Source organism: Pseudochaenichthys georgianus, chromosome 13 (assembly GCF_902827115.2).
Source record: "Pseudochaenichthys georgianus chromosome 13, fPseGeo1.2, whole genome shotgun sequence".
Classification (NCBI taxonomy): Eukaryota; Metazoa; Chordata; class Actinopteri; order Perciformes; family Channichthyidae; genus Pseudochaenichthys; species Pseudochaenichthys georgianus.
In genome coordinates this window covers 22,084,468-22,108,798 of record NC_047515.1, presented here as the reverse complement: position 1 = coordinate 22,108,798, position 24,331 = coordinate 22,084,468, and the positions used below count along the sequence as shown (strand labels likewise).

The window sequence follows — 24,331 nt, the reverse complement described above, 5'->3', positions numbered from 1 at the left end:
CCATACTTTTGGAATTGTATTTGTGCTGAGGGAGAGGTTAAAAAGAGAAGTAAGAGGTGGAGCAATAAAGTCTGCAGCTATCTTTAAAAAGAAAGGTTCTAAGTTGTCCGGGCCAGCCGGTTTCTTAGGATCTAACTTGGTTAAAGCTTCACGAACAACATCAACAGTAAAAGGGGTAAAACTGAAAGGGTTTTCCAGACCACGTTGTTCAGAGTCACAGACTGTGGTGTTTACAGAAGCAGAGTTAGTGACAGAATCAAATAGAGAACCACAGGACACAAAATGCTCATTAAAGCAATTTAGCATAGTAGCCCTGTCCGATATAGGGCCAGATGCTGTGGTAAGGCATGGCGGTAGCTCATTACAGATCTCACCGGTTGATATCGATTGTATTGCTTTCCAAAATGTCCTAGGATTATTTAGGTTTTCTGTGGTAACTGACAAATAGTACTTCGACTTTGCACTTTTTACATTTGAAGTGAAGCTATTCCTTAGCTGCCTAAAACGCAGCCATTCTATCTCTGAGCCTGATTTCCTAGCCTTTGCCCAGGCCTTGTTTCTCTCATGAAGGAGACTAGACAGCTCAGCAGAAAACCAAGGATTGTCTCGTCCCTTTACTCTAAATTTACGCAGGGGTGCATGTCTATCAATGATCTCCATAAAACCAAGATAAAAATAAGACCATGCGGTTTCAACATCAGCACACAGATCGATTTTACCCCAATCAAAATCAAACAGATCATGCACAAAACCCTGCTCCACAAAATGTTTTATGTCTCTCTTGATGATAATGCAAGGTTTAACCTTTTGGACCTTAGTGTCCCTAATTGTGGCTACAACACAGTGATCGCTCAGATCATTTGCAAATACTCCCACAGAAGAATATTTATGGGGAACATTAGTTAAAATGAGATCAATTAGGGAGGATTTATTAGGGGACTTAATATTTGGGCGAGTAGGACTGTCAACAATCTGAGTAACATTTAAAGAGATACAAAGGTTTTTAAAATCCTCTGACACTGCAGTTAACCAGTCCCAGTTAAAATCTCCAAGTAGCACTATTTCCTTGTAGTCTAGTTGTGATAAAAGATTTGCTAGTGAAGACAAGGAGTCTTTGACAGCTGAGGGGGGTCTGTAGCAGCCCACCACCATGACCTGTTGACCCTTTGTCACTTCTATATTTAAGGCTAAAAATTAAAATTGCTTACTGATCGATTTGGAAATTAATGTGGTTACACTGAACTTATTCTAAACATAAATTGCAACGCCACCACCTTTATTAGGCCGGTCGGTACGATACACATTAAAACCATTTAAGGCAATGTCAGAGGCCAAAATAGACTTATTTAGCCATGTTTCAGATAAGACAATGACGTCAGCGTCAGTCGATTTTGCCCAGATACGGACAAAATCTAGTTTACCTAACAGACTGCGCACATTCAAGTGGATGAAACCCAACCCAGACCTAGCTTTAAAATCAGCAGGAGTAGCGATCTGACTATTACTACTGGGCGGACCAGGGTTAGGTTGTACATTTCCTGACAGTAATAACAAAAAAAAAACCAGGCATCTTTTCCTCTTAAATGACACACGTACATTGTCATCTAATTTAGAAACACCGGAAAAGTCTGCGAGAGTGTGATTAGAGCTTAAGAAGCAGTCCTGAAGAACCATCATCGCAGGAAAATAAAAAAGACAAACATATTTTGTCGAGCAGATTGTCTGTGACAAGGCAACCGGTAATTGTTTGTGTAACACATCCGAACCTTTGCAGGGGATGCCCACTGCAGGTGGCAGAACAGACCTGAATCCAGTAGTCTTCTCAGAATGACTAGAGATCTTCTCATAGTCCAAAACAGTTAACAGGCACAGCAGAATCCCGATATGGACCATTTTCCCAGACCAACAGAGCATCCGGATAGGCGTGCAAGCAGGCCCGAAATGTGGAGGCGCTCCGTTCTCCTCGCGATATCCCCGGTGCAGAACCTCCTCAGTAGGCCTACAGCAGGATAGGCGAAGCAGGACCAGCTCGAGGCGTAGAGGCGCTCCGGTCTCTCAGCGATATCCCCGTGGTAAAACGTCCTCGGCACCGTAGAGCACGACAGGTGGAGCAGGTGGATACAGGCCTCCGCTACAGCAGGTGTAAAGCAGGCCGCAGCCCGAACGCGAAGCCGCTCCGGTCTCTCCGTTACGCCCCCCGGGGTAAAATCTCGCCAGGACAGCAGCACACGACAAATGGAAGCAGGTCCCCGCCACAGCACAACTGGACAGGTGGAAAAAGGGGGGCCAAACAACAACGTGCAGCCGCACCGTCTCTCTGCGACTTCCCGGGAAAAACCTCCCCACAACAGCATAGGTGCACAGGTAAACCTCCTATCCACGCCGATGGAAGAGAGGCAGCCCTGCCCCTCACTTTCCACGCTCCGTGAGGCGGATGAGAAAATGTGCTCCGCTCGCGAAAATGCGCTCTGATCGACGAGTGTGACAAGCCTTTTTGGAAAAACGAAAACGTCTTTTAAAACTACAATTCCCAGTAGAGACGTGCCATAGAGAACATGTTGCGAAACACAATAGTCAGCATGTGTAGTTCTGGGGGGCGTTCGAGTCCAGTTTTGAATAGTCTGCCGTGGTTTCGTTCTATTGCAAAGAGCTTGACGCACTGCCACTCCAACATCCAATCACAGAGCTTGAACATAGCAGCAAGCTTTGGGACGGGCTCCCCTCTCTCCGGCAGAAACAGGAAATGCCGTAATTGTATGTAACAACGGTGTCAAATCAGCTTCTCTTAGACAAAACATGTAAATGAATAACTCAAATAAAACTCCAAACATCTTTCATTGTGTTTCAAAGCTCTTTTAGTTTTAAACCTGATGTTTATAAGCTTCTTAGTTTTTGCAACGGTCTGTAAATATACACAACTTTATAATAAAATGCACACATTTACCTTTTTATAGACTAAAAAACATATGAGGTTATCCATGAGGTTGTTAACATCGTAATTTATCAGTGGATGTTTGCTGGAACTACTTGTAAACAGCGTGTTTCCTGACGGACACACACAGCGTGACTGCGGTCAGGTAGAGACCGGTCTCAAGTCAGCACCGCTGCAGACTCGCTGTTTGAGGGCTTGATAGCCCACTCCCCCTCCACACTCGTTGCTTTGGAACAGCCCTCAATATGGCGGATCCTCCGCGTGAACGCGCAAACGACGGGGTAGGGTGTAGGGGGAGGTTTGGGAATGGGCCTATATTATATCCGCAGGGAGATTCGGTTCAGTTGGATCACATAATGTACCGCAGTAACGCACCCATTTAAATCACAGTAACTATAATGGCGTTACTGAATGGGAATAGGTAACTAGTAACGTTATTAGTTACCGCAAAAGGTAGTTGCGTTACAGTAACTGTTAGTTTGTAACGCGTTAGTCCCAACACTGGTTATTTGTGAATAAACGACCATCTGTAACGTTTTCATTCAACGAGTACTAGAGGGCGAACACTTTAAAACGTAATTATAGGACGTATTAAGCGCTTGAACAAACAACATATTTGGTCATAATGAGGGCCTGAACAATCGGCCTATTTGGTCGTATGAGTTGGAGGAGTTGTTGGTGCGTATGCTTACTATATGTGTCCCAAAAGATGCAATCTATGAAAATTGTTATATTTTAAATATAATAATAAGAATATTCAAAACTCATTTTAAGAACTTGCTGAAGGATTTGTGGACTATGGGCTGTTGTATCCTCTTTGGCAATAATGTTATAGCAATTCAGCCAGCTTTACTTACGATTATGCAGTATTTCATATGTTTGTGGAAATGTTAATCAAGTACCACACATGAATGTTGACTTTATTTATTAACTTTATTTTATATTTTCAGCAACTGACCAAAATGTATTGTAAAATAGGGTATTATTAGTAAATTCATAAAATGATATTACAATTTGTAAATTATTGAGCATAAAAGAAACTCCAATTTGAATATTTAAATCAAACAAGGAAAGCATATTTGAATGTGCACAGTATAGGCTTTATAAAGCCATCTACATTTTTTACAAACCCCTGCTCATTAAATGTTTCTTGGTATTTTTCTCTGGCTTAAATAAAATAATAAAACATTTTGGTGCGAATATACAGGTAATTAGTCCAAAACTGGAGGCCAGAATGGCAAATATCTCCACAGCCACAGTATATTTTCCAGGAGAGCTGACATATGCTGGGATAAATGTGATCCAGACTGCACAGAATATCAACATGCTGAATGTGATAAGCTTGGCTTCATTAAAGTTATTAGGTAGTTTCCGAGCTAGGACAGCTAACACAAAGCAAAAGACAGCCAGTAAGCCTATATACCCAAGTACAGCCCAGAACCCCAAAGCTGATCCTAATGCACACTCCAGGATAATTCTCTCCTTGTATGTCGTAAGGTTTTTCATTGGAAAGGGGGGACTAAGAACTAACCAAATAGTACATATCAAAACTTGAATACACGTGAAAGACACTACAGTCAATCTTTGCTGTGAAGGCCCAAACCATTTCATCAAATTACTACCTGGTAGTGTAGCTCTGAAGGCCGTCAGAACTACTATAGTTTTTCCAAGAACACAAGACATGCAGAGGACGAATGTGTTCCCAAACGCTGTGTGGCGCAGCATGCAGGACCACTCCGAGGGTGCTCCAATGAACGTTATTGAACATAAGAAACATAGAGTCAGGGAGAAGAGCAGCAAGAAGCTCAGCTCAGAGTTGTTGGCCCTGACAATTGGTGAGCTCCTGTGACGATAGAACACAGCCGCTGTTATAATGGTGAGACAGGCACCACCGATTGAAAAAGCAGCCAAGACGATTCCAAGGGGCTCGTTGAAGGAAAGAAACTCTACAGGTTTGGGAAGACATGTATCTCTCTCTGCATTAGGCCAGAATTCCTTGGGGCAAGGGAAACAATCAAAGGAATCTGAAAAAAAGAAAATACCTTTAAGCAGTTGGAATTTATATTTTATGTTGTAAACATACATTAGAAAAACAAATACCTGTCGCATTGCTAATCTCTCCCTCCGGACACGGTGTACAGTCATAACAGCAGATGGGTTTTCCTTTCTGAAGCACTTTACGAGTTCCTGAAGGACAGCTGTCAGTGCACACTGACACAGGCACCTGTCACATATATACAAATTAACTCACATGTAGACAGGTGTGCTCTGAAGCTAAAATTATAAAAGGATAGATTCATGTTTTTTTCTTCACAATGTTTTTCTTTGTGTCTTTTACATTTCTCTTTAGTTAAAAAAAAAGTAAGTAAACATGTATTTTAAACAATAAAATGTAAATGTCATGTTAAAAATACTCTCTCATTATTCGTAACATTGGAATTTTAATGAGGTACCGAGGTATGAGACATCATACCCTTTGAGATGATATGAAAATGTAGTATGTTAAACTATTGCTTTGGGGCTCCTCACCTGTGTGCCACCCTCCACCCAGGTGAGGTTCCTGTTGATAAGGAACTCCTGGCCCACCGGCAGTGATGAATCGTATTGCCCCACAGTCACCAACTCAATGCTGCCACTCTCATTTCTTTGCCAGTTTACCAGCTCATATGTGGCCACAGGATCCCCGTTGGCATCAAAGGACACATCATAACCATTTTGGGAAAAATGTACATTTTTCAACTGATTAAGAACCTAGGGATGAAGTAAAGGAAGACAGTGAAGGTGAAAAAATAAATAATTTAAAATTTAAAAGGGCATTAATTTGATAACATAGACGTGCAGCTTAAAATAACATCATTATTTTTACTGACCTCTTTGGCCTCTAGCTTAGTGAACTTATCACACTGTGTAGTAGAATCAGTTTTCTGACACACTGCGTTATGAATGGCATGCGCTATTGCATAGACAGCCTTGTACGCCATGTTAGTGATTCGAAGTTGAGATGTGTCAGTGTATGAGCTCTGGAGCATCTTTATATCTTCAGTTCCATCACACACACTCCTGTCTGTGGCTTCACCTAAAATCACAGAGACAGAGGGAGATGTTTTTAGCCATGATGATTACATTCATTCATTCTTATGTGTGTATTGTGTTATTTAACCTGCCAAACAAGCATTGCAGGATTTACATCACATTTCAAATCACTGTTTTGCGGACATGTCTATCTGTTTTTTACGTTATTAGTTTATTTTAGCAGCTCATATTTACACAAATCAGTCATCAGACACATACTTATTGTATTAGGCAAAATATGTATTCCTTTTATTTAATACTGACTTGCCCTGTTATAATGATGCATGATGGACACTAGAACCAGCAGTACAGGATCATCATAAACCCTTATCACACTAGAAATAAACATTCTGCCCTCTGCTGTCTGGTAGACGGTAACACACTAACAGGCCTACACAGCTTGATTCAACACACAATAAGACTGCTGAACTCTTGAAGTCAGGACTTTGATACTGTCCCTCTACATTTAAATACTTGTACTTTAACTCACCTACATTATGTCTGTACATATACCGTATGTAAGTCGGTTTGGATAAAAGCGTCTAACAAGTAACATGTAATACCGTGTATATATTACTTCTCATACATTCTAAATACATTTACTACATTCCTTTTTAAAGTTCATCTTCTTTATTTTACAATGACTGTAACCTGTCAACAAATATATTCCACAATTTATATATTTATATTTTTTACATATATTTTAACTCTGCACTATATGTTTTGGATAACCATATTCTAGAGCGCGATTCTTTTTTTCAGCATTTATTTTATGACAATTTTTGAAGGGAGACTTTCCCTAATAGCTTTCATCTAAACAAATAAAAAGTCTGTAATCAATGTATAATAGCCTAAGTAGAATAATGTACCTGTATGTTATTTACAATATATTAGACAGCATTGTAAATAAACATGATCTGAAAATCACATTGTGAGACCATTCACCGAGATTTATCTTATGTCCGCCTCATGTATTTCATTACAAATATTAGATTTTCCTTTCAGTCAAAATCTGGAGTTTTTAACAGGCTGATCAATTCAGGGAGCTTCACTTAGACAGAAAATGAAAAAAAACTAACACAATCAAGACACTACCGTGAGTATCATATATGTTTAAAATTGGCACAACTTTCTCACTTTTTACAAGCCTGCAGTTGAATGCTTCCTCCCAGAACATGGTAAGCAATGTGGAGTCAGCCACTTTAGAGGGAGAGAGATCCAGCAAGAAGTCCTTCAGACCTGGGATGACAGATTTTTCAATGCCAAATCCGATGGCTCCAGCAAGGAAGCTGAACCTCAGCATGTCTCGGTCGGTTACCCAGGCCTCACTACCTATCCACTGGCGAGGTGGAGAAGGCTTGCGTGACAGCTCCTCCAGCAGAATTCTCATATCTCCAGTGGGAATAAATGCCACAACAACCTTAGCCGTTGACCTGGAAGGACATTCAATGACATATAAAAACAATAGTTATAATATAAGACTAATATTGTCTTTTATAACAATATTATCATAAGTATGAAGAAAAACAAAACATGAGAGATGATAAACAGATATATTGGCACATTTCCTGTTGTAATAAAAACATGTTCCATCACTTTTAGAACTTGTTTTGGTTTTTCTGTGCAGAAGGTCAGTGTCAGCACAGGGAACTAAAGGAGAATCATTGATATAGAAACCTGCGGATAACATCAGCTACTCTCTGGATCCGGCTACGTGGGTGGGTCCGAGAGAAAGACTCGGAGTATTCCACACAGATCCCCTCTTTACGTGCTGCATGCAGGAAAGACGCCATGCCATTGTTGCCATAGTCAGAATCCGACCGGACAGCACCTATCCAAGTCCAGCCAAAGTGCTTTACCAGCTTGGCCAGCGCGTCAGCCTGGAATTGATCACTCGGGATTGTTCTGAAGAAACTTGGGTACTGCTGCTTATCAGACAGGCATGCACATGTGGCAAAGTGGCTCACCTAAAGAAAACAACAGGTATTTAACGGGACAGAGACAAAACAAGTAATGGACTCAAACACAGTTTGCAATTAATTCTTAATATTTACTTGAGGTATGTTGAAGGGCCCGATGATGCGCAACATACTGATGGTAGACGTGGACCCAGACGCACCAACAATGCCCATCACCATACCAGACTTTGAGCATTTGTCGCCGGTGTTAAACACCGGGTCTAGTCCCCCTGAAAGCTGAAATGCAACATGCACCGCTACGGACACCGAGTCACATGAGTCATAGATCTCATAACCAAGCTTGATGCCCGGAAGCAGCTCCGTGCTGTTGTTAATCTGCTCGATGGCGAAGACCATTGCACGTGAGAAGCGCAGTCCACGGGAGTTGATGCTGCACACAGACATCGGTGTTAATGTTAAAACTTTAAGATTTTAAAAATAATACGTGATAGACTACAAGATGACTGAAATTCAAAGATATGGTCTGGATAATAACTAATAGCATCTCTGTAGGCTTTATGGGAATTGCATCTGTCAAAAACCCAAACACATGATTAGATATATATCTAATATTCACAATAACTTTGATGAATTGATGCAATGGTCCAATAAATCATAAGTTTCACATTTCTCCATTCAACAAATGGTTAAGTATGTATACATCAGTTAAACTATTGTCTTTTATGAAATAGAAAAAAAAATCCACATCATGTAAAAAACAAAAATATTTATAAATGATTATTATTTTTAGAGTTTTTACATACAACACAGTACATTCCAACACAAATTCGCAATATACACATCAATATACTGTATATGCCCACATTCTAGCCAAAATCTCCCTGTACTAACCTCCCTGCGCAGCTTATTGGCTCGGGGATGGTGGTGTAGTTATGCTTCACAACGTGCATGTAATAGTGTATGGAGAAAACACCCCCAATGACATAGTCACCGTCCATAGAGAATGCAGGTTGATGAGTGGTACCTTGTAGCTTACATATCACAGATGAAGCATTAGTGCTAAGCAAAGCAGCAGTCCTGTCCCCTGTAAGCCCAGCTGCTTGTTTCACACCATCCCCAAAACTAGTCAGAACAAGAACTGACTTCAGCTCACATAAACCTATAGACAGTATCAGACCAATAAGAGACATCTCCATCATCAACTGTCGCCAAGTGGGCAAACTGTACTGTGTGTTCTCACTGGTTTATAATGTTTTTCAGACGCTCAACTCCTTCTACCATACGTCACTTTGCTATTAGAGAAAGAGCATGCCCATGCCCAGCGCTGACAAGATGTATTTATTTTATTTCATATTTTATATGTAACTTTCCTTCAAATAATCATAATTGACAAAGTCATGCTGTTTGGATGGATGCCCAAATAGCCTAATCTAAAGCCATCACATCAGAACTTGCCCTGAAAAGCCAGACATGTCCTTAAATGGCCAATATACTGTACATGTTTTATGTTTTTCTAGGATCAGATTTTCAGAAAAGGAGGTGGGTGGATGATTAGAAATAATCTTGTTTTGTTAGTTATTTGCTCATTGTTCCCCATCTTTTTAAGCTCTATGGTTTTGTTTTTTTAAAAGCTAAAATATTGGCTATGATTCTTGTGACTATTGCTTAGTGGTTTCAGAAAAATGCTGTTTGTTGTGCTGTGCTGATCCTCTGAACCAGTGAAGGCTTTTCAGCAGCACATTTATAGTCTTCATAACTTGCCCCTTTAACAGAGGTTGTCTTACCTAAAACAGGCCTGAACAAGGACAAATAATTGTTTTTAGAGTCTGATTTGTAACCAAAATCATCAACAGATGCCTGTATAAGATATCATCAGTATCCTCAAACTTACCCACTAGGTGTGAGCTGGGGTTTGCTGTGGTAGCTGTTCTGCGGCTTAGAAGCCACAAAATGCAGAGGGAACAGCCCTCCAATCACAACATCCCCTCCCGACTGCAGTGCCAAAGGCTCACTGTCCGCCAGTTTCACACACTGAGGTAAGATAGATGCAACACCTCTCACTTGATCTACAGTATTCCCAAACTCCTTTGTTTATCTGCTATAGTCTCTCCTTAATTCGACACACCTCTCTCTTAATATAGTTCTTTACTTCCTATCGCACTTTTGGGAACATTAACAATAACTGGAAAATCCAGGCTAAATAAGGAACAAATAAGCAGCCAGGCAGGAGGCAAGGACAAATTGTAGTGTACATACTGACCCCAAGGCCAATACATTACATTACATTACATTGCATTTAGCTGACGCTTTTATCCAAAGCGACTTACAATAAGTGCGTTCGACCAACAAAATACAACATTGAAGAAAACAGAATCATATAAGTACATCAGGTTTCATAGAGCAAAAACATTTCAAGTGCTACTCAACTGGCTTTAGGTAAGCCAGTCCTTTATTAGTATATAAGTGCTTTGTTAATAGTTCTATCGCTCAAAGTGGAGTCGAAAGAGATGAGTTTTCAGTCTGCGCCGGAAGATGTGCAAGCTATCTGCTGTCCTGATGTCAATGGGGAGCTCATTCCACCATTTTGGAGCCAGGATAGCAAACCCACGTGTTTTTGCTGATGGGAACTTGGGTCCCCTTCGCAGCGAGGGTGCAGCGAGCTGTTTGGTTGATGCAGAGCGGAGTGAACGTGCTGGGGTGTACGGTTTAATCATGTCCTGGATGTAGGAAGGGCCAGATCCATTCGCAGCATGGTACGCAAGTACCATTGTCTTGAAGTGGATTCTAGCAGTTACCGGAAGCCAGTGAAGGGAGCGGAGGAGCGACGTGGTGTGGGAGAATTTAGGAAGGTTGAAGACCAGACGAGACGCTGCATTCTGGATGAGCTGCAGAGGTCGGATGGCACATGCAGGTAGACCAGCCAGGAGGGAGTTGCAGTAGTCTAGGCGTGAGATGACGAGAGTCTGGACCAGAACCTGCGTCGCTTTCTGGGTCAGCTGGGGACGTATTCTCCTGATGTTGTAAAGCGTGTATCTGCAGCAGCGGGTTGTAGCAGCTATGTTTGCAGTGAAGGACAGTTTGTTATCTAGGATCACACCCAGATTCCTTGCAGTCTGAGTCGGGGAAACAACAGAGGTGCTGATGTTGATTGTTAGGTCAAGAGTAGGACAATCTTTTCCCGGAAGGAAAAGCAGTTCAGTCTTGTCAAGGTTGAGCTTGAGGTGGTGAGCAGACATCCACTGAGAGATGTCAGCAAGCAGAGATGCGTGCGACGACCTGGGTCTCTGAGCGGGGAAAGGACAGAATTAATTGGGTGTCGTTAGCGTAGCAGTGGTATGAAAAACCATGCGGGCTAATGACAGATCCGAGCGAGTTTGTGTACAAGGAGAAGAGGAGGGGACCAAGAACAGAGCCCTGAGGGACCCCTGTAGTTAATTGACAAGGGTCGGACTCGGACCCTCTCCAAGTAACCCTGTAGGTGCGGTCTTTGAGGTATGAGGTGATGAGGGAAAGTGCAGAGCCTGAAACTCCAAGTTCTTGGAGAGTGCGAAGGAGGATCTGATGATTCACCGTCTTGAATGCAGCAGGCAGGTCCAAAAGGATGATGACAGAGGAGAGGGAGGCTGCTTTAGCCGTGTGCAGTTCCTCAATGACAGCAAGGAGGGTTTCTGTGGAGTGACCTGCCTTGAAACCAGACTGGTGCGGATCGAGAAGGTTGTTCTGATGGAAATAACAGGAGAGTTGTTTAAAGACAGCGCGTTCAAGTGTTTTAGACAGGAACGGGAGGAGAGAGACAGGCCTGTAGTTTATAACATCAGACGGGTTGAGAGTGGGTTTCTTTAGGAGAGGGTTTACTCTTGCCTCCTTGAGACTGTTTGGAAAGTGACCAGAAGTTAGAGAAGTGTTGATGAAATGGGTGAGAAATGGTAGAATATCAGGAGCGATAGTCTGAAGGAGGTTTGAAGGGATAGGGTCCAGAGGACAGGTGGTAGGGCGGGCAGAGGTAATGAGGGTAAGAACCTCACTTGGAGAGAGAGGGGAAAAGGAGGTCAGTGTGTGGGTGAAAGGAGGGTCTGGTGACCCAGCGGTAAACATATTTGGTTTAATCAATCACAACGAAAAACAATTGCATAGGTGAAGACTACGGACGACTCGTGTGAAATGTGTTTGGAGATTGACTAATAAAGTGATTAATTATTTAATGAATTTCAAACAATAGTATTCAAAGGTTTTTAAGTGTCTATTACTAAGACTGGAACAATTCCAGGTTACTTTTGAGAATATACATTAAAGGTGGGGTAGGTAAGTTTCAGAAACCGGCTCGAGTGCACTAACATTTGAAAGTACACAGCCGAAAAGAATCCGCCCCTTCCTTCAGACTTCCTTACAGAGCACCTCCTCCAACACACATGAACGCGCAATGCATGCCCAATTACGGCACGCCCAATGAGGGCAAGAGATACATTTGTGCGTGCACGAGATGGAAGGCTGACAGACAGGGCGGCAGTCGTGCTTTTTACAGTATTACGGCTTCCACAGATGACATTTTTGTATGGATTTTTTGTCAAAGCACTTAAGATATTCATTGCTATCTGGATGTTGAGAGCATTCCATGGAATATAACAAAAAGTGTATCTCGAGCCGGTTTCTGAAACTTACCTAGCCCACCTTTAATGAAATTCCATTTGAACAATTGCATTTTATTTTTAATTGTTGCCTTTTAAGTCTCAGATGATTCAGTAACATCAGATTTATTTTAGACCAAACAAACCCAGACCTACCACCTACGGGTGGCTACATCATATTGTAAAGGTAATGTGCATTTTTATAAGCATACGCATGGTGCGTATGCTTATGTGTCCCAAAAGATGCAATCTATGAAAATTGTTATATTTGAAATATAATAATAAGAATATTCAAAACACATTTTAAGAACTTGTTGAAGGATTTGTGGACTATGGGATGTTGTATTTTCCTCTTTGGCAATAATGTTATAGCAATTCAGCCAGCTTTTCTTACGATTATGCAGTATTTCTTATTTATTTCTTATATCTGCTCCCTGATCTCACGGAAAATTGTAAGTGGCTACTGCCTGAGATCGAATGCTGTGGTTTTATTAAATGTGCCAACTGCTAGGACTGTCTTAGGGAAGACAGCTTTTAGATGCGCAGCTCCTCTGTCTTGGAATAGTCTGCAAATTAAATGGAAACTGAACAATCTGGTGCCACTAAATGTTTTTAAAGCTCGGTTGGATGCTAGTCAATCGGAAGCTATTGGTACCTGTTTATGTGGATAATTATGTAAATGATGCTGTATGATGTCCTTTTGTTGTTCTATTTATGTTTTTATGTTTCATGTGGAACTACTTGAGCAGGTCTCCCTTGAAAAAGAGATCAATGATCTCAATGGGTTTCATCTGTATAAATAAAGGTTTGAAATGAAATTAATTTCATATTTTTTTTGGAAATGTTTATCAAGTACCACACATGGTCTGAATGTTGACTTTAATTATTCACTTTATTTTATTTTTTCAGTAACTGATCAAAATGTATTGTAAAATAGGGTATTATTATTAAATTCACAAAATTATATTACAATTAGTAAAATAGTGAGCATAAAAGAAACTCCAATATGAATATTTAAATCAATAATGAAAGCATATTTCAATGTGCACAGTATAAGCTTTATAAAGCCATCTACATTTTTTACAAACCCCTGCTCATTAAATGTTTCTTGGTGTTTTTCTCTGGCTTAAATAAAATAATAAAACATTTTGGAGCGAATATACACGTAATTAGTCCAAAACTGGAGGCCAGAATGGCAAATATCTCCACAGCCACAGTATATTTTCCAGGAGAGCTGACATATGCTGGGATAAATGTGATCCAGACTGCACAGAATATCAACATGCTGAATGTGATAAGCTTGGCTTCATTAAAGTTATTAGGTAGTGTCCGAGCTAGGACAGCTAACACAAAGCAAAAGACAGCTAGTAAGCCTATATACCCAAGTACAGCCCAGAACCCCAAAGCTGATCCTAATGCACACTCCAGGATGATTCTCTCCTTGTATGTCGTAAGGTTTTTCATTGGAAAGGGGGGACTAAGAACTAACCAAATAGTACATATCAAAACTTGAATACACGTGAAAGACACTACAGTCAATCTTTGCTGTGAAGGCCCAAACCATTTAATCAAATTACTACCTGGTAGTGTAGCTTTGAAGGCCGTCAGAACTACTATAGTTTTTCCAAGAACACAAGACATGCAGAGGACGAATGTGATCCCAAACGCTGTGTGGTGCAGCATGCAGGACAACTCTGAGGGTGCTCCAATGAACGTTAATGAACATAAGAAACATAGAGTCAGGGAGAAGAGCAGCAAGAAGCTCAGCTCAGAGTTGTTGGCCCTGACAATTGGTGAGCTCCTGTGACGATAGAACACAGCCGCTGTTATAATGGTGAGACAGGCACCACCGATTGAAAAAGCAGCCAAGACGATTCCAAGGGGCTCGTTGAAGGAAAGAAACTCTACAGGTTTGATAAGACACATATCTCTCTCTGCATTAGGCCAGAATTCCTTGGGGCAAGGGAAACAATCAAAGGAATCTGAAAAAAAGAAAAGAGCTTTAAGCAGTTGGAATTTATATTTTATGTTGTAGACATACATTAGAAAAACAAATACCTGTAGCATTGCTAATCTCTCCCTCGGGACACGGTGTACAGTCATAACAGCAGATGGGTTTTCCTTTCTGAAGCACTTTACGAGTTCCTGAAGGACAGCTGTCAGTGCACATTGACACAGGCACCTGTCACATATACAAATGAACTCACATGTAGACAAGTGTGCTCTGAAGCTAAAATTATAGCTAAAATTATAGCTGTCTGAAAGTGATTATCTTATCTAGATAAAAGTATTTTATACAACACCTTTAATTGTGTCACTTTTCTCCACTCCATAAAAAGTAAGTAAACGTGTATTTGAAATAATAAATGTAACTTTCATACTAAAAATACTCTCTTATTATTTGTAACATTGGAATTTGTATGAGGTACCCTCGTAATATTTATGGTCAGAATAAACAATATCAGAGACCTTAAACTCTTTATAAAAATTAAAGACTCTATACCCTTTAAGATGATATTGTGATGCCCCTGTGGGTTCATCAGTAGAGAGGAGGTGGCTGTCCTGTCTGTGCTGTGGTGATTGCAGTGATTGCAGTAACTCAGGGCACCTGGGTCTGGTGCCCTGCAGCTATTTAAAGCCTCTCTGCTCCTCCCTGCAGGCACCCCGGTTTTGTTGAGTATATTATGAGTTTCTTCAGTTGTTTTACTTTGTGCACTTCAACACTCTCACACACATACATGTCAATACAATCGTCACCCTGCATTTACATTATTGATACCACTGACATCCACACCTCATACTTTACTGTTTTTGATTTGATTTGTTTGTCCTAAATAAACATATTTTGTTAACCATCGACATGGTGTGTCTCCTCTTTGTTGTGGCCTTTTGAGCCGGGTCATAAAAAATGGGGGCTCGTCCGATGGGTTATTTCTAGAAATGTTGTGTAGTGCTCAGAGCCCATGGCGTCATTTGAGCAGCTGATTAGTTGATGTGGTCCAGCTGTGTGCTGGCTTGGCGCTGCTATTTGGGCGACACATCATGTTTTTTGGGTTTCAGGATGCTTTAGTGTCGTCAGGTTTTGTGTGCCAATCAGAAGGTAATATGTTGCTGCTTGTTACGCTTTTGTAAAGAGTTTTCCCCGCTAGGCTTAAGTGGCGTTTCCCCTTGGGTTGTATCGGTTTGTTTTTTTCATAGTGTTGTGGCAATGTGGTTAGTGTCAGCTGTTTTCAGACAGCTGTCTCGGGGGCACATCCGCGTGATTTCTTGGTGTTACCTGCGTGCAGGTCGCTCCATAACTCCGCCGGGTTCCAGTGCGTAATTACCCGCCGCAAGCCACATGGAGACTAGGTGAGATTAGTACGAGTTTGGTTAGGCAGTTAGGGGGAAAATTCTCTGTTGGGTTTTGTCTTTTGCCCATGCGTGTTGACAGTTTAATACTTTGCTTTCTGATTGGGTATAGACAATATATTATGGCTTCTTTGTCGCCGTTTGTGGATGCGCCCTCAGTGTGTTTCTTAGATGATTGCCAAAAGGCGCAGTCGGTCGAAATAGCAGAGCATTATGAAATTGCTGTTTTAGGGAGCAAGCGGAAACATGAGATTAAAGCTGTCGTCTTTGTTTGAGCAGGGGGTGTTGCAGAAGAGTGAGTCTGGTGCGGCAGGGGTCGTGCCGGTAGTGGTTCAGACAGCTGGTTTGACGCTCGAGCAGCAAAAGTAGCTTTTGGCCATGCAGTTTAATCAGGAGGGGTTGGAGTTGAGGTTGGAGCAGGAGAAGTTGCAGTTGAGGTTGGAGCAGGAGAAGTTGAGGGGTCAGCAGCAGGAAGTAGAGAAGCGTTTAGAGGTGGAGAAGGTGAAGGTGCTGGAGGTGGAAAAGATTAAATGTGAGGTGGAATATGCTAGATTACGGCTGATTGGAGAGGGCAAGCTTGCTCCGGTGGAGGATGGTTCTGATAGGTCGGCATCAGGTAGTGGCGATATTATTTCTTACTTGCGGTTAGTGCCAAAGTTTAATGAGCGTGACCCTGACATTTTTTTTACTCTATTTGAATGTATAGCAGAGGCAAGCAACTGGTCAGATTCGGACAGAGTGCTGTTACTTCAGTGTGTACTCACTGGGTGAGTACAGGAGGCCTATTCAGCTGTTTGTGGCGAAAATGCTTTGGACTATGCTAGAGTAAAATCAGCAGTGTTAAAATCAGCAGTGTTAAAATCATACGAACTGGTTCCTGAAGTGTATCGTCAAAAGTTCAGAAGTTGGGTCAAGGGGGATAAGCAGACACATGTGGAGTTTATCCGTGATTTGACTTCTCATTTTCAGCGGTGGTGCGCGGCAGCAAAAGTTGCCAGTTTTGACGGTCTTTGTGAACTCATTGTATTGGAACAATTTAAAGATGTTATCCCTCAGCGTGTGGCCACTTATGTAAATGAGCAGAAACCTTCCACCGCGCTTAGAGCTGCTGAACTAGCGGACGATTTTGTGTTGACACATAAGGGCAGTTTTACAGAGAAGTGGTCTAGGGGTGATTGGAGACGTGGAGAAGATGGTGGCTATACTCGCGGTGGTGCAAAGTTTTCACCAGGCTCCTCCCGTAGATTTGCAGGTCCGGGGCGATCCGAGGGCACCAGAGTGGGCCAATGTCATTATTGCCGAGAAGAGGGTCATTGGAAGGAGCAGTCCGTTGCTGGAACCTGAGGGGAAGCCTCGTTCTTCATCACATGCTCCAGCCATGTGTTGTTCGGCCGTTTTGGTTAAAAAGCCACAGGGTGTAGGATCGGGCATGGTGCCTGATAAGAAGCTGGTTTGTGCCGACTTGGATGTGAGTTCTGTTTTTGAGCCGTTCATAACGGAAGCCGTTGTATCAATGGTCGGTAGCAGCGACGTGCAGTCAGGGGAGGCAGAGCCTCACCTGTCATACTCCAATGTAACGGAAAAACAACTAAAGAAAAACTAAATAGTAATAATAATAAAATGTCTCCACTGATCTGTGTTGTAAATGTGCTTTATGTATGATTCCAATCGCTTTTTTTATAGTCAAAATCAGCAAATTTGCCGAGCTCCGCTACAACTACGGGTGTGAGAAGTGAGGCAGGGACAAGCTCTGCCTCTCGTAAGCCCACAGTAACTGGCTGGAGCGCGGGCACTAATTTAACGCGGGCACTTATTTTGTGAGCGCGCTCAAGCCAGTTACTGTGGGGTGAGTTGAGGCACAGATGAGCTCTGCCTCACCTCAGAATTCGTCACCCCACATAAACTGGCTGGAAAACGGGCCCTAAGCGCATGCCTGCACCATCTCACTTTATGTCACCAATGTAATGTTTGTAGATCCCTTTATTACATTTATCCTCGCCATCCATAGTCTCTAAATAACTTATTTCACATATATATATATTATATTTAGGCTCGCTGGTCTCATCATACAACGGCAATGAACAAAGCACCAGGGGAGGCAGCCATAACCTCTGCCGCACTGAAGGGGGCACAAGTGAGCCCACAGGTTCTTGTTGCTACTGTTATTCTACGCAGAGACGGTAGACGCAAACAACAAACTAGACTTTTGAAACTAGAGGAAGATAAGGAGGACTTTTACAAAGAAGTAATAGAGATTGTTGTCGAGAAGGATAGCATGGACTTCATCTTCAAGTCAAGGTAAGACCACAATTGTAATGAAAATGGGATCTTACTAAGAAAGAACAATCCAATATTTAGATTTTGGGTATCCTTTTGTTGAACGGTCCGTTTAAAATGAATCGAAGCATCAGACTAAAAAATACCGAATATTTCGATTAAGGTCAACATATAATATTTGTAAATCTGACTCTGAAAGAGTCAGTGCCTCACCAGCCATGAACCTCACCGCACGTCACTGGTCGGTAGTGACAAGTATGTTCCGATTAAGGTGTTGCGTGACACGGCACCTAGATACTCATTTATTGTTGAGTCAGTGTTGCCTTTTTCGTCAGACAGAGACTTGGGATTTTGTGCTGATGAGGGGCATGGAGATGGGCTTGATTCCTGTGTGACGTCATACAGTAGTGCTGGATTGTGAGCCGGTACAGGGAGTTGTGTCCATCGGCGTGCGTCCCGTGTTGCCACTTGATGGGGTATAGATGATTTTGGGCAACGATCTTGCTGGTAGTGCTGTGTGGGCGGGTGTGCCACTGCCTGTGGTGGTTTCCAGGCCGTTGGCATCTGTAGAGCCAGATCCCTTTGGGGCCCCGTCTTAAGGGGGGGCTGTGATGCCCCTGTGGGTTCATCAGTAGAGAGGAGGTGGCTGTCCTGTCTGTGCTGTGGTGATTGGTGATTGCACTGATTGCAGTAACTCAGGGCACCTGGGTCCGGTGCCCTACAGCTATTTAAAGCCTCTATGCTCCTCTCTGTGCTCTCTCTGCTTCTCCCTGCAGGCACCCCGTTTTTGTTGAGTGTGTATTATGAGTTTCTTCAGTTGTTTTACTTTGTGCACTTCAACACTCTCACACACATACATGTCCAACAATCCTCACCCTGCATTTACATTACTGATACCACTGACATCCACACGTCATACTTTACTGTTTTTGATTTGATTTGTTTGTCCTAAATAAACATATTTTGCTAACCATCGACATGGTGTGTCTCCTCTTTGTTGTGGCCTTTTGAGCCGGGTCATAACAATAACAATATGAAAATGTAATATGTTAAACTATTGCTTTGGGGCTCCTCACCTGTGTGCCACCCTCCACCCAGGTGAGGTTCCTGTTGATAAGGAACTCCTGGCCCACCGGCAGTGATGAATCGTATTGCCCCACAGTCACCAACTCAATGCTGCCACTCTCATTTCTCTGCCAGTTTACCAGCTCATATGTGGCCACAGGATCCCCGTTGGCATCAAATGACACATCATAACCATTTTGGGAAAAATTTACTTTTTTCAGCTGATTAAGAACCTAGGGATGAAGTAAAGGAAGATAGTGAAGGGAAAAAAGAGATCATTTAAAAATAAAATGAGCATTCAAATGTATAAAAGAGACGTGCAGCTGAAAAAAACATTGGGGAGTTCAAAACATTATTTGTACTGACCTCTTGGGCCTCTAGCTTAGTGAACTTATCACACTGTGTAGTAGAATCTGTTTTCTGACACACTGCGTTATGAATGGCATGCGCTATTGCATAGACAGCCTTGTACGCCATGTTAGTGACTCGAAGTTGAGATGTGTCAGTGTATGAGCTCTGGAGCGTCTTTATATCTTCAGTTCCATCACACACACTCCTGTCTGTGGCTTCACCTAAAAACACAGAGACAGAGGGATGTTTTTAGCCATGACGATTACATTCATTAATTGTTATCTTTGTATTGTGTTATTTAACCTGCCAAACAAGCATTGCAAAAAAAAAAAGATTTATTCTTACTTTACATCAAATTTCACGGAAGCCGACATGTCTGTTTTTTACGTTATTTATATATTTTCAAATGTCAGCAGCTCACATTTACACAAATGAGTCATCGGACAAATACTTACAATTGAATTAGGCAAAACATGTATTCCTTGTATTTAATACTGACTTGCCCTGTTATAATGATGCATGATGGACACTAGAACCAGCAGTACAGGATCATCAGAAACCCTTATCACGCTAGAAATAAACGTTCTGCCCTCTGCTGTCTGGTAGACGGTAACACACTAACAGGCCGACACAGCTTGATTCAACTCGCAATAAGACTGCTGAACTCTTGAAGTCAGGACTTTTATACTGTCACTTTATATTTAAATTCTTGTACTTACTCTTTAACTCATCTACATTATGTATGTACATATACCGTGTATATATTACTTCTCATAAAGCATACATTTACTACATCCCTGTTTACAGTTCATCTTCTTTATTTTACATTTACTGAAAACCTGTCAACAAATATATTGCACATTTTATATGTGTTTTATTTTACATATATTTTAACTCTGCACTATATGTTTTAGATAAGCAGGATTAGCAAACAGGGTTTTGTCTTTAAGAGGCTGATCATTTTGGGCAACACAATCAAGACATTACTGTGAATGTTTAAAATTGGCACAACTTTCTCACTTTCTACCAGCCTGCAGTTGAATGCTTCCTCCCAGAACATGGTGAGCAATGGGGAGTCAGCCACTATTTTTTTACGCATTTATGTTATGACCATTTTTAAAGGGAGACTTTCCCTAAATTGTTGTGCATTGAGGAATAAATAGCTTTCAACTAAACAAATAAACAGTATAGAATCACTGTATAATAGCCTAAGTAGAATAATGTACATGCATGTTGTTTACAATATATTAGACAGCATTGTTAATAAACATGACCTGAAAATCACATTGTGAGATCATTCACCGAGATGCACCTTATGTCCGCCTCATGTATTTCATTACAAATATTAGATTTCCCTTTCAGTCCAAATCTGGGGTTTGGTCTTTAACAGGCTGATACATTCAGGGAGCTTCACTTTGACAGAAAATTAAAAAACGAACACAATCAAGACACTACCGTGAGTGTCATGTATGTTTAAAATTGGCACAACTTTCTCACTTTTTACCAGCCTGCAGTTGAATGCTTCCTCCCAGAACATGGTAAGCAATGGGGATTCAGCCACTTTAGACGGAGAGAGATCCAGCAGGAAGTCCCTCAGACCTGGGATGACAGATTTTTCAATGCCAAATCCAATGGCTCCAGCAAGGAATCTGAACTTCAGCATGTCTCGGTCGGTTACCCAGGACTCACTACCTATCCACTGGTGAGGTGGAGAAGGCTTGCGTGACAGCTCCTCCAGCAGAATACTCATATCTCCGATGGAAGTAAATGCCACAACAACCTTGGCCGTTGACCTGGAGGGACATTCAATGACATATAAAAACAATAGTTATAATATATGAGTATAATTGTATTTTATACATTACAAGTCATACTGTAAGTATGAAGACAAAACAAACATAAGATATGAGCAACAGATATATTGGCACATTTCCTGTTGTAATAAAAACATGTTCCATCACTTTTAGAACTTGTTTTGTTTTTTCTGTGCAGAAGGTCAGTGTCAGCACAAGGAACTAAAGGAGAATCAGTGATATAGAAACCTGCGGATAACGTCAGCTACTCTCTGGATCCGGCTACGTGGGTGGGTCCGATAGAAAGACTCGGAGTATTCCACACAGATCCCCTCTTTACGTGCTGCATGCAGGAAAGATGCCATGCCATTGTTGCCATAGTCAGAATCCGACCGGACAGCACCTATCCAAGTCCAGCCAAAGTGTTTTACCAGCTTGGCCAGCGCGTCAGCCTGGAATTGATCACTCGGGATTGTTCTGAAGAAACTTGGGTACTGCTGCTTATCAGACAGGCATGCACACGTGGCAAAGTGGCTCACCTAAAGAAAACAACAGTTATTTAACGGGACGGAGGCAAAACAAGTAATGGACTCAAACACAGTTTGCAATATATTCTTAATATTTACTTGAGGTATGTTGAAGGGCCCGATGATGCGCGACATACTGATGGAAGACGTGGACGCAGACGCACCAACAACACCCATCACCATACCAGACTCTGAGCATTTGTCGCCGGTGTTAAACACCGGGTCCAGTCCTCCAGAAAGCTGAAATGCAACATGCACCGCCACGGACACCGAGGCACATGAGTCATAGATCTCATAACCAAGCTTGATCCCCGGAAGCAGCTCCGTGCTGTTGTTAATCTGCTCGATGGCGAAGACCATTGCACGTGAGAAGCGCAGTCCACGGGAGTTGATGCTGCACAAAGACATTGGTGTTAATGTTAAACTTTAAGATTTAAAAAATAATTTGTGATAGGCTACAAGATGACTGAAATTCAAATATATGGTCTGGATAATAATGAATAGCATCTCTGTAGGCTTTATGGGAATGTCATCCGTCAAAAACACATGATTAGATATTAATATGTCCAATTTTCACAATAACTTTGCTGAATTGATTCAATGGTTCAATAAATCCTAACTTTAACATCTCTCCATTCAACGAATGGTTAAGTATGTATACCAGTTAAACTATTGCCTTTTATGAAATAGAAAAAATAAATCCACATTATGTAAAAAACTGAAAGATTTATAAATGATTATTATTTTTTAAGTTTGTACATACAACACAGTACATTGCAACACAAATTCACAATATACACATCAATATACTGTATATGCCCACATTCTAGCCAACATTTCCATGTACTAACCTCCCTGCACAGCTTAGTGACTCGGGCATGGTGGTGTAGTTATGCTTCACTGTGTGCAAGTTGGAGTGTATGGAGAAAACACCCCCAATAACATAGTCACCATCCAGAGAGAATGCAGGTTGACGAGTGGTACCTTGTAGTTTACATGTCACAGATGAAGTATTAGTGCTAAGCATAGCAGCAATCCTGTCCCCTGTAAGCCCAGCCGCTTGTTTCACAGCATCCCCAAAACTATTCAGAACAAGAACTGACTTCAGCTCACATAAACCTATAGACAGTATCAGACCAATAAGAGACATCTCCATCATCAACTGTCACCAAGTGGGCAAACTGTACTGTGTGTTCTCACTGGTTTATAACGTTTTTCAGATGCTTCCCTCCTTCTACCATACGTCACTTTACTATTAGAGAGAGAGCATGCCCATGCCCAGCGCTGACAAGATGTATTTATTTTATTCTGTATTTTATATGTAACTTTTATTCAAATAATCATCATTGACAAAGTCATGCTGTTTGGATGAATGCCCAAATACCCTAATCTAACAGCATTCCAACTATCTGTTCTTCTACAGTACGCACAAAATTCTTTATTATTCCGCTTGTTATTTTGGCCCTCTTCTTCTCCCACATTCCATATCGCAGAAACTCTGTTCAAACATCAAAACCTTCTGCTCGGTCAGGAATCGATGGCTATTCTACATCTCGTAGCTTGAAAAATGACAAATTATTTGGCAAAAATAATTAAACAAAATGCCTCTTGAGAGCATGAAGTGACAACAACTTTCAAAATGTCTCCATTAAAGCCCATTGTAATTTCAGGCTGATATTTCCTCACAGCAGCAGCCGCACACCTTTAGTTAATCTGCCAAAAAGGCCACATTATTGACCCGAAAGTACACAAAAAGCACACTTCAGATACTCAAGGTCCTTGAGATGCTTCATGCTTTGAAATTTCACCGATATCTGTTACGGTTCTTAAACAACACGTTCACATGTAAGAGGTTTATCTCTCATTCAGAACAATGGAAACTATAGGTTACTTACGTAACCCCAGGACTCAGAGTAACATGTAGTGAGATGTCTCACTACCCCAGTGAGATGATAGTGAACTGTTCATGAACTTGTCATGAAATGTTCATGAAATATTAGTAAACCATATTCATGAACAGCTCATAAACGGCTCATAACAAAGTTGATGAACTGTTCATGAAAGTGCCATGAACATTAAATGGCACTAGGGCAGTTCATGAACTACTCATGAAACTCCTGTGCTGGAATGGTTCATGAACAATTCATGGAATATGGTTTTAGGCAGGTTCATGAACAATTCATGAAATGGAGTTTTCAGTGAGTGTGTTGGGATATTCAGTTTTCAACCAAGAACATTGCAAGAATTGTTCATGAACATATCAAGAACTGTTCATAAAAACGTTATGAACCATTCATGAACAGTTCATACCCAGTCACTGCATATAATTCAATGGCTGGCTATGAACTGTTCATGAACCATTGACTGTGGGTCAATTGGCAACCATAGAAAACAACAATTATGTCAATCACAATGGAAC

At 41.5% G+C, this 24,331-nt stretch overlaps 2 protein-coding genes across 2 annotated transcripts; both read right to left on the bottom strand.

Moving 5' to 3' along the window:
* Nucleotides 1–4,054: 4,054 nt before the first annotated feature.
* LOC117457009 (extracellular calcium-sensing receptor-like) lies at nucleotides 4,055–8,993 on the bottom strand. The gene is made up of 8 exons (XM_034096880.1): nucleotides 8,815–8,993; nucleotides 8,059–8,353; nucleotides 7,682–7,971; nucleotides 7,142–7,437; nucleotides 5,803–6,008; nucleotides 5,462–5,683; nucleotides 5,033–5,156; nucleotides 4,055–4,956 (listed from the first exon to the last, which is right to left on the bottom strand). The coding sequence occupies exons 1-8, from the start codon at nucleotides 8,919–8,921 to the stop codon at nucleotides 4,055–4,057; spliced, it is 2,442 nt and encodes an 813-aa protein (XP_033952771.1). The 5' UTR covers nucleotides 8,922–8,993.
* Nucleotides 8,994–13,628: 4,635 nt separating this feature from the next.
* LOC117457008 (extracellular calcium-sensing receptor-like) lies at nucleotides 13,629–22,807 on the bottom strand. Its single transcript, XM_034096879.1, has 8 exons — nucleotides 22,764–22,807; nucleotides 22,012–22,306; nucleotides 21,635–21,924; nucleotides 21,090–21,385; nucleotides 19,608–19,813; nucleotides 19,253–19,474; nucleotides 14,607–14,730; nucleotides 13,629–14,530 (listed from the first exon to the last, which is right to left on the bottom strand). Exons 1-8 carry the CDS (start codon nucleotides 22,790–22,792, stop codon nucleotides 13,629–13,631), a joined length of 2,364 nt encoding a protein of 787 aa, XP_033952770.1. The 5' UTR covers nucleotides 22,793–22,807.
* Between the last annotated feature and the right edge of the window lie 1,524 nt (nucleotides 22,808–24,331).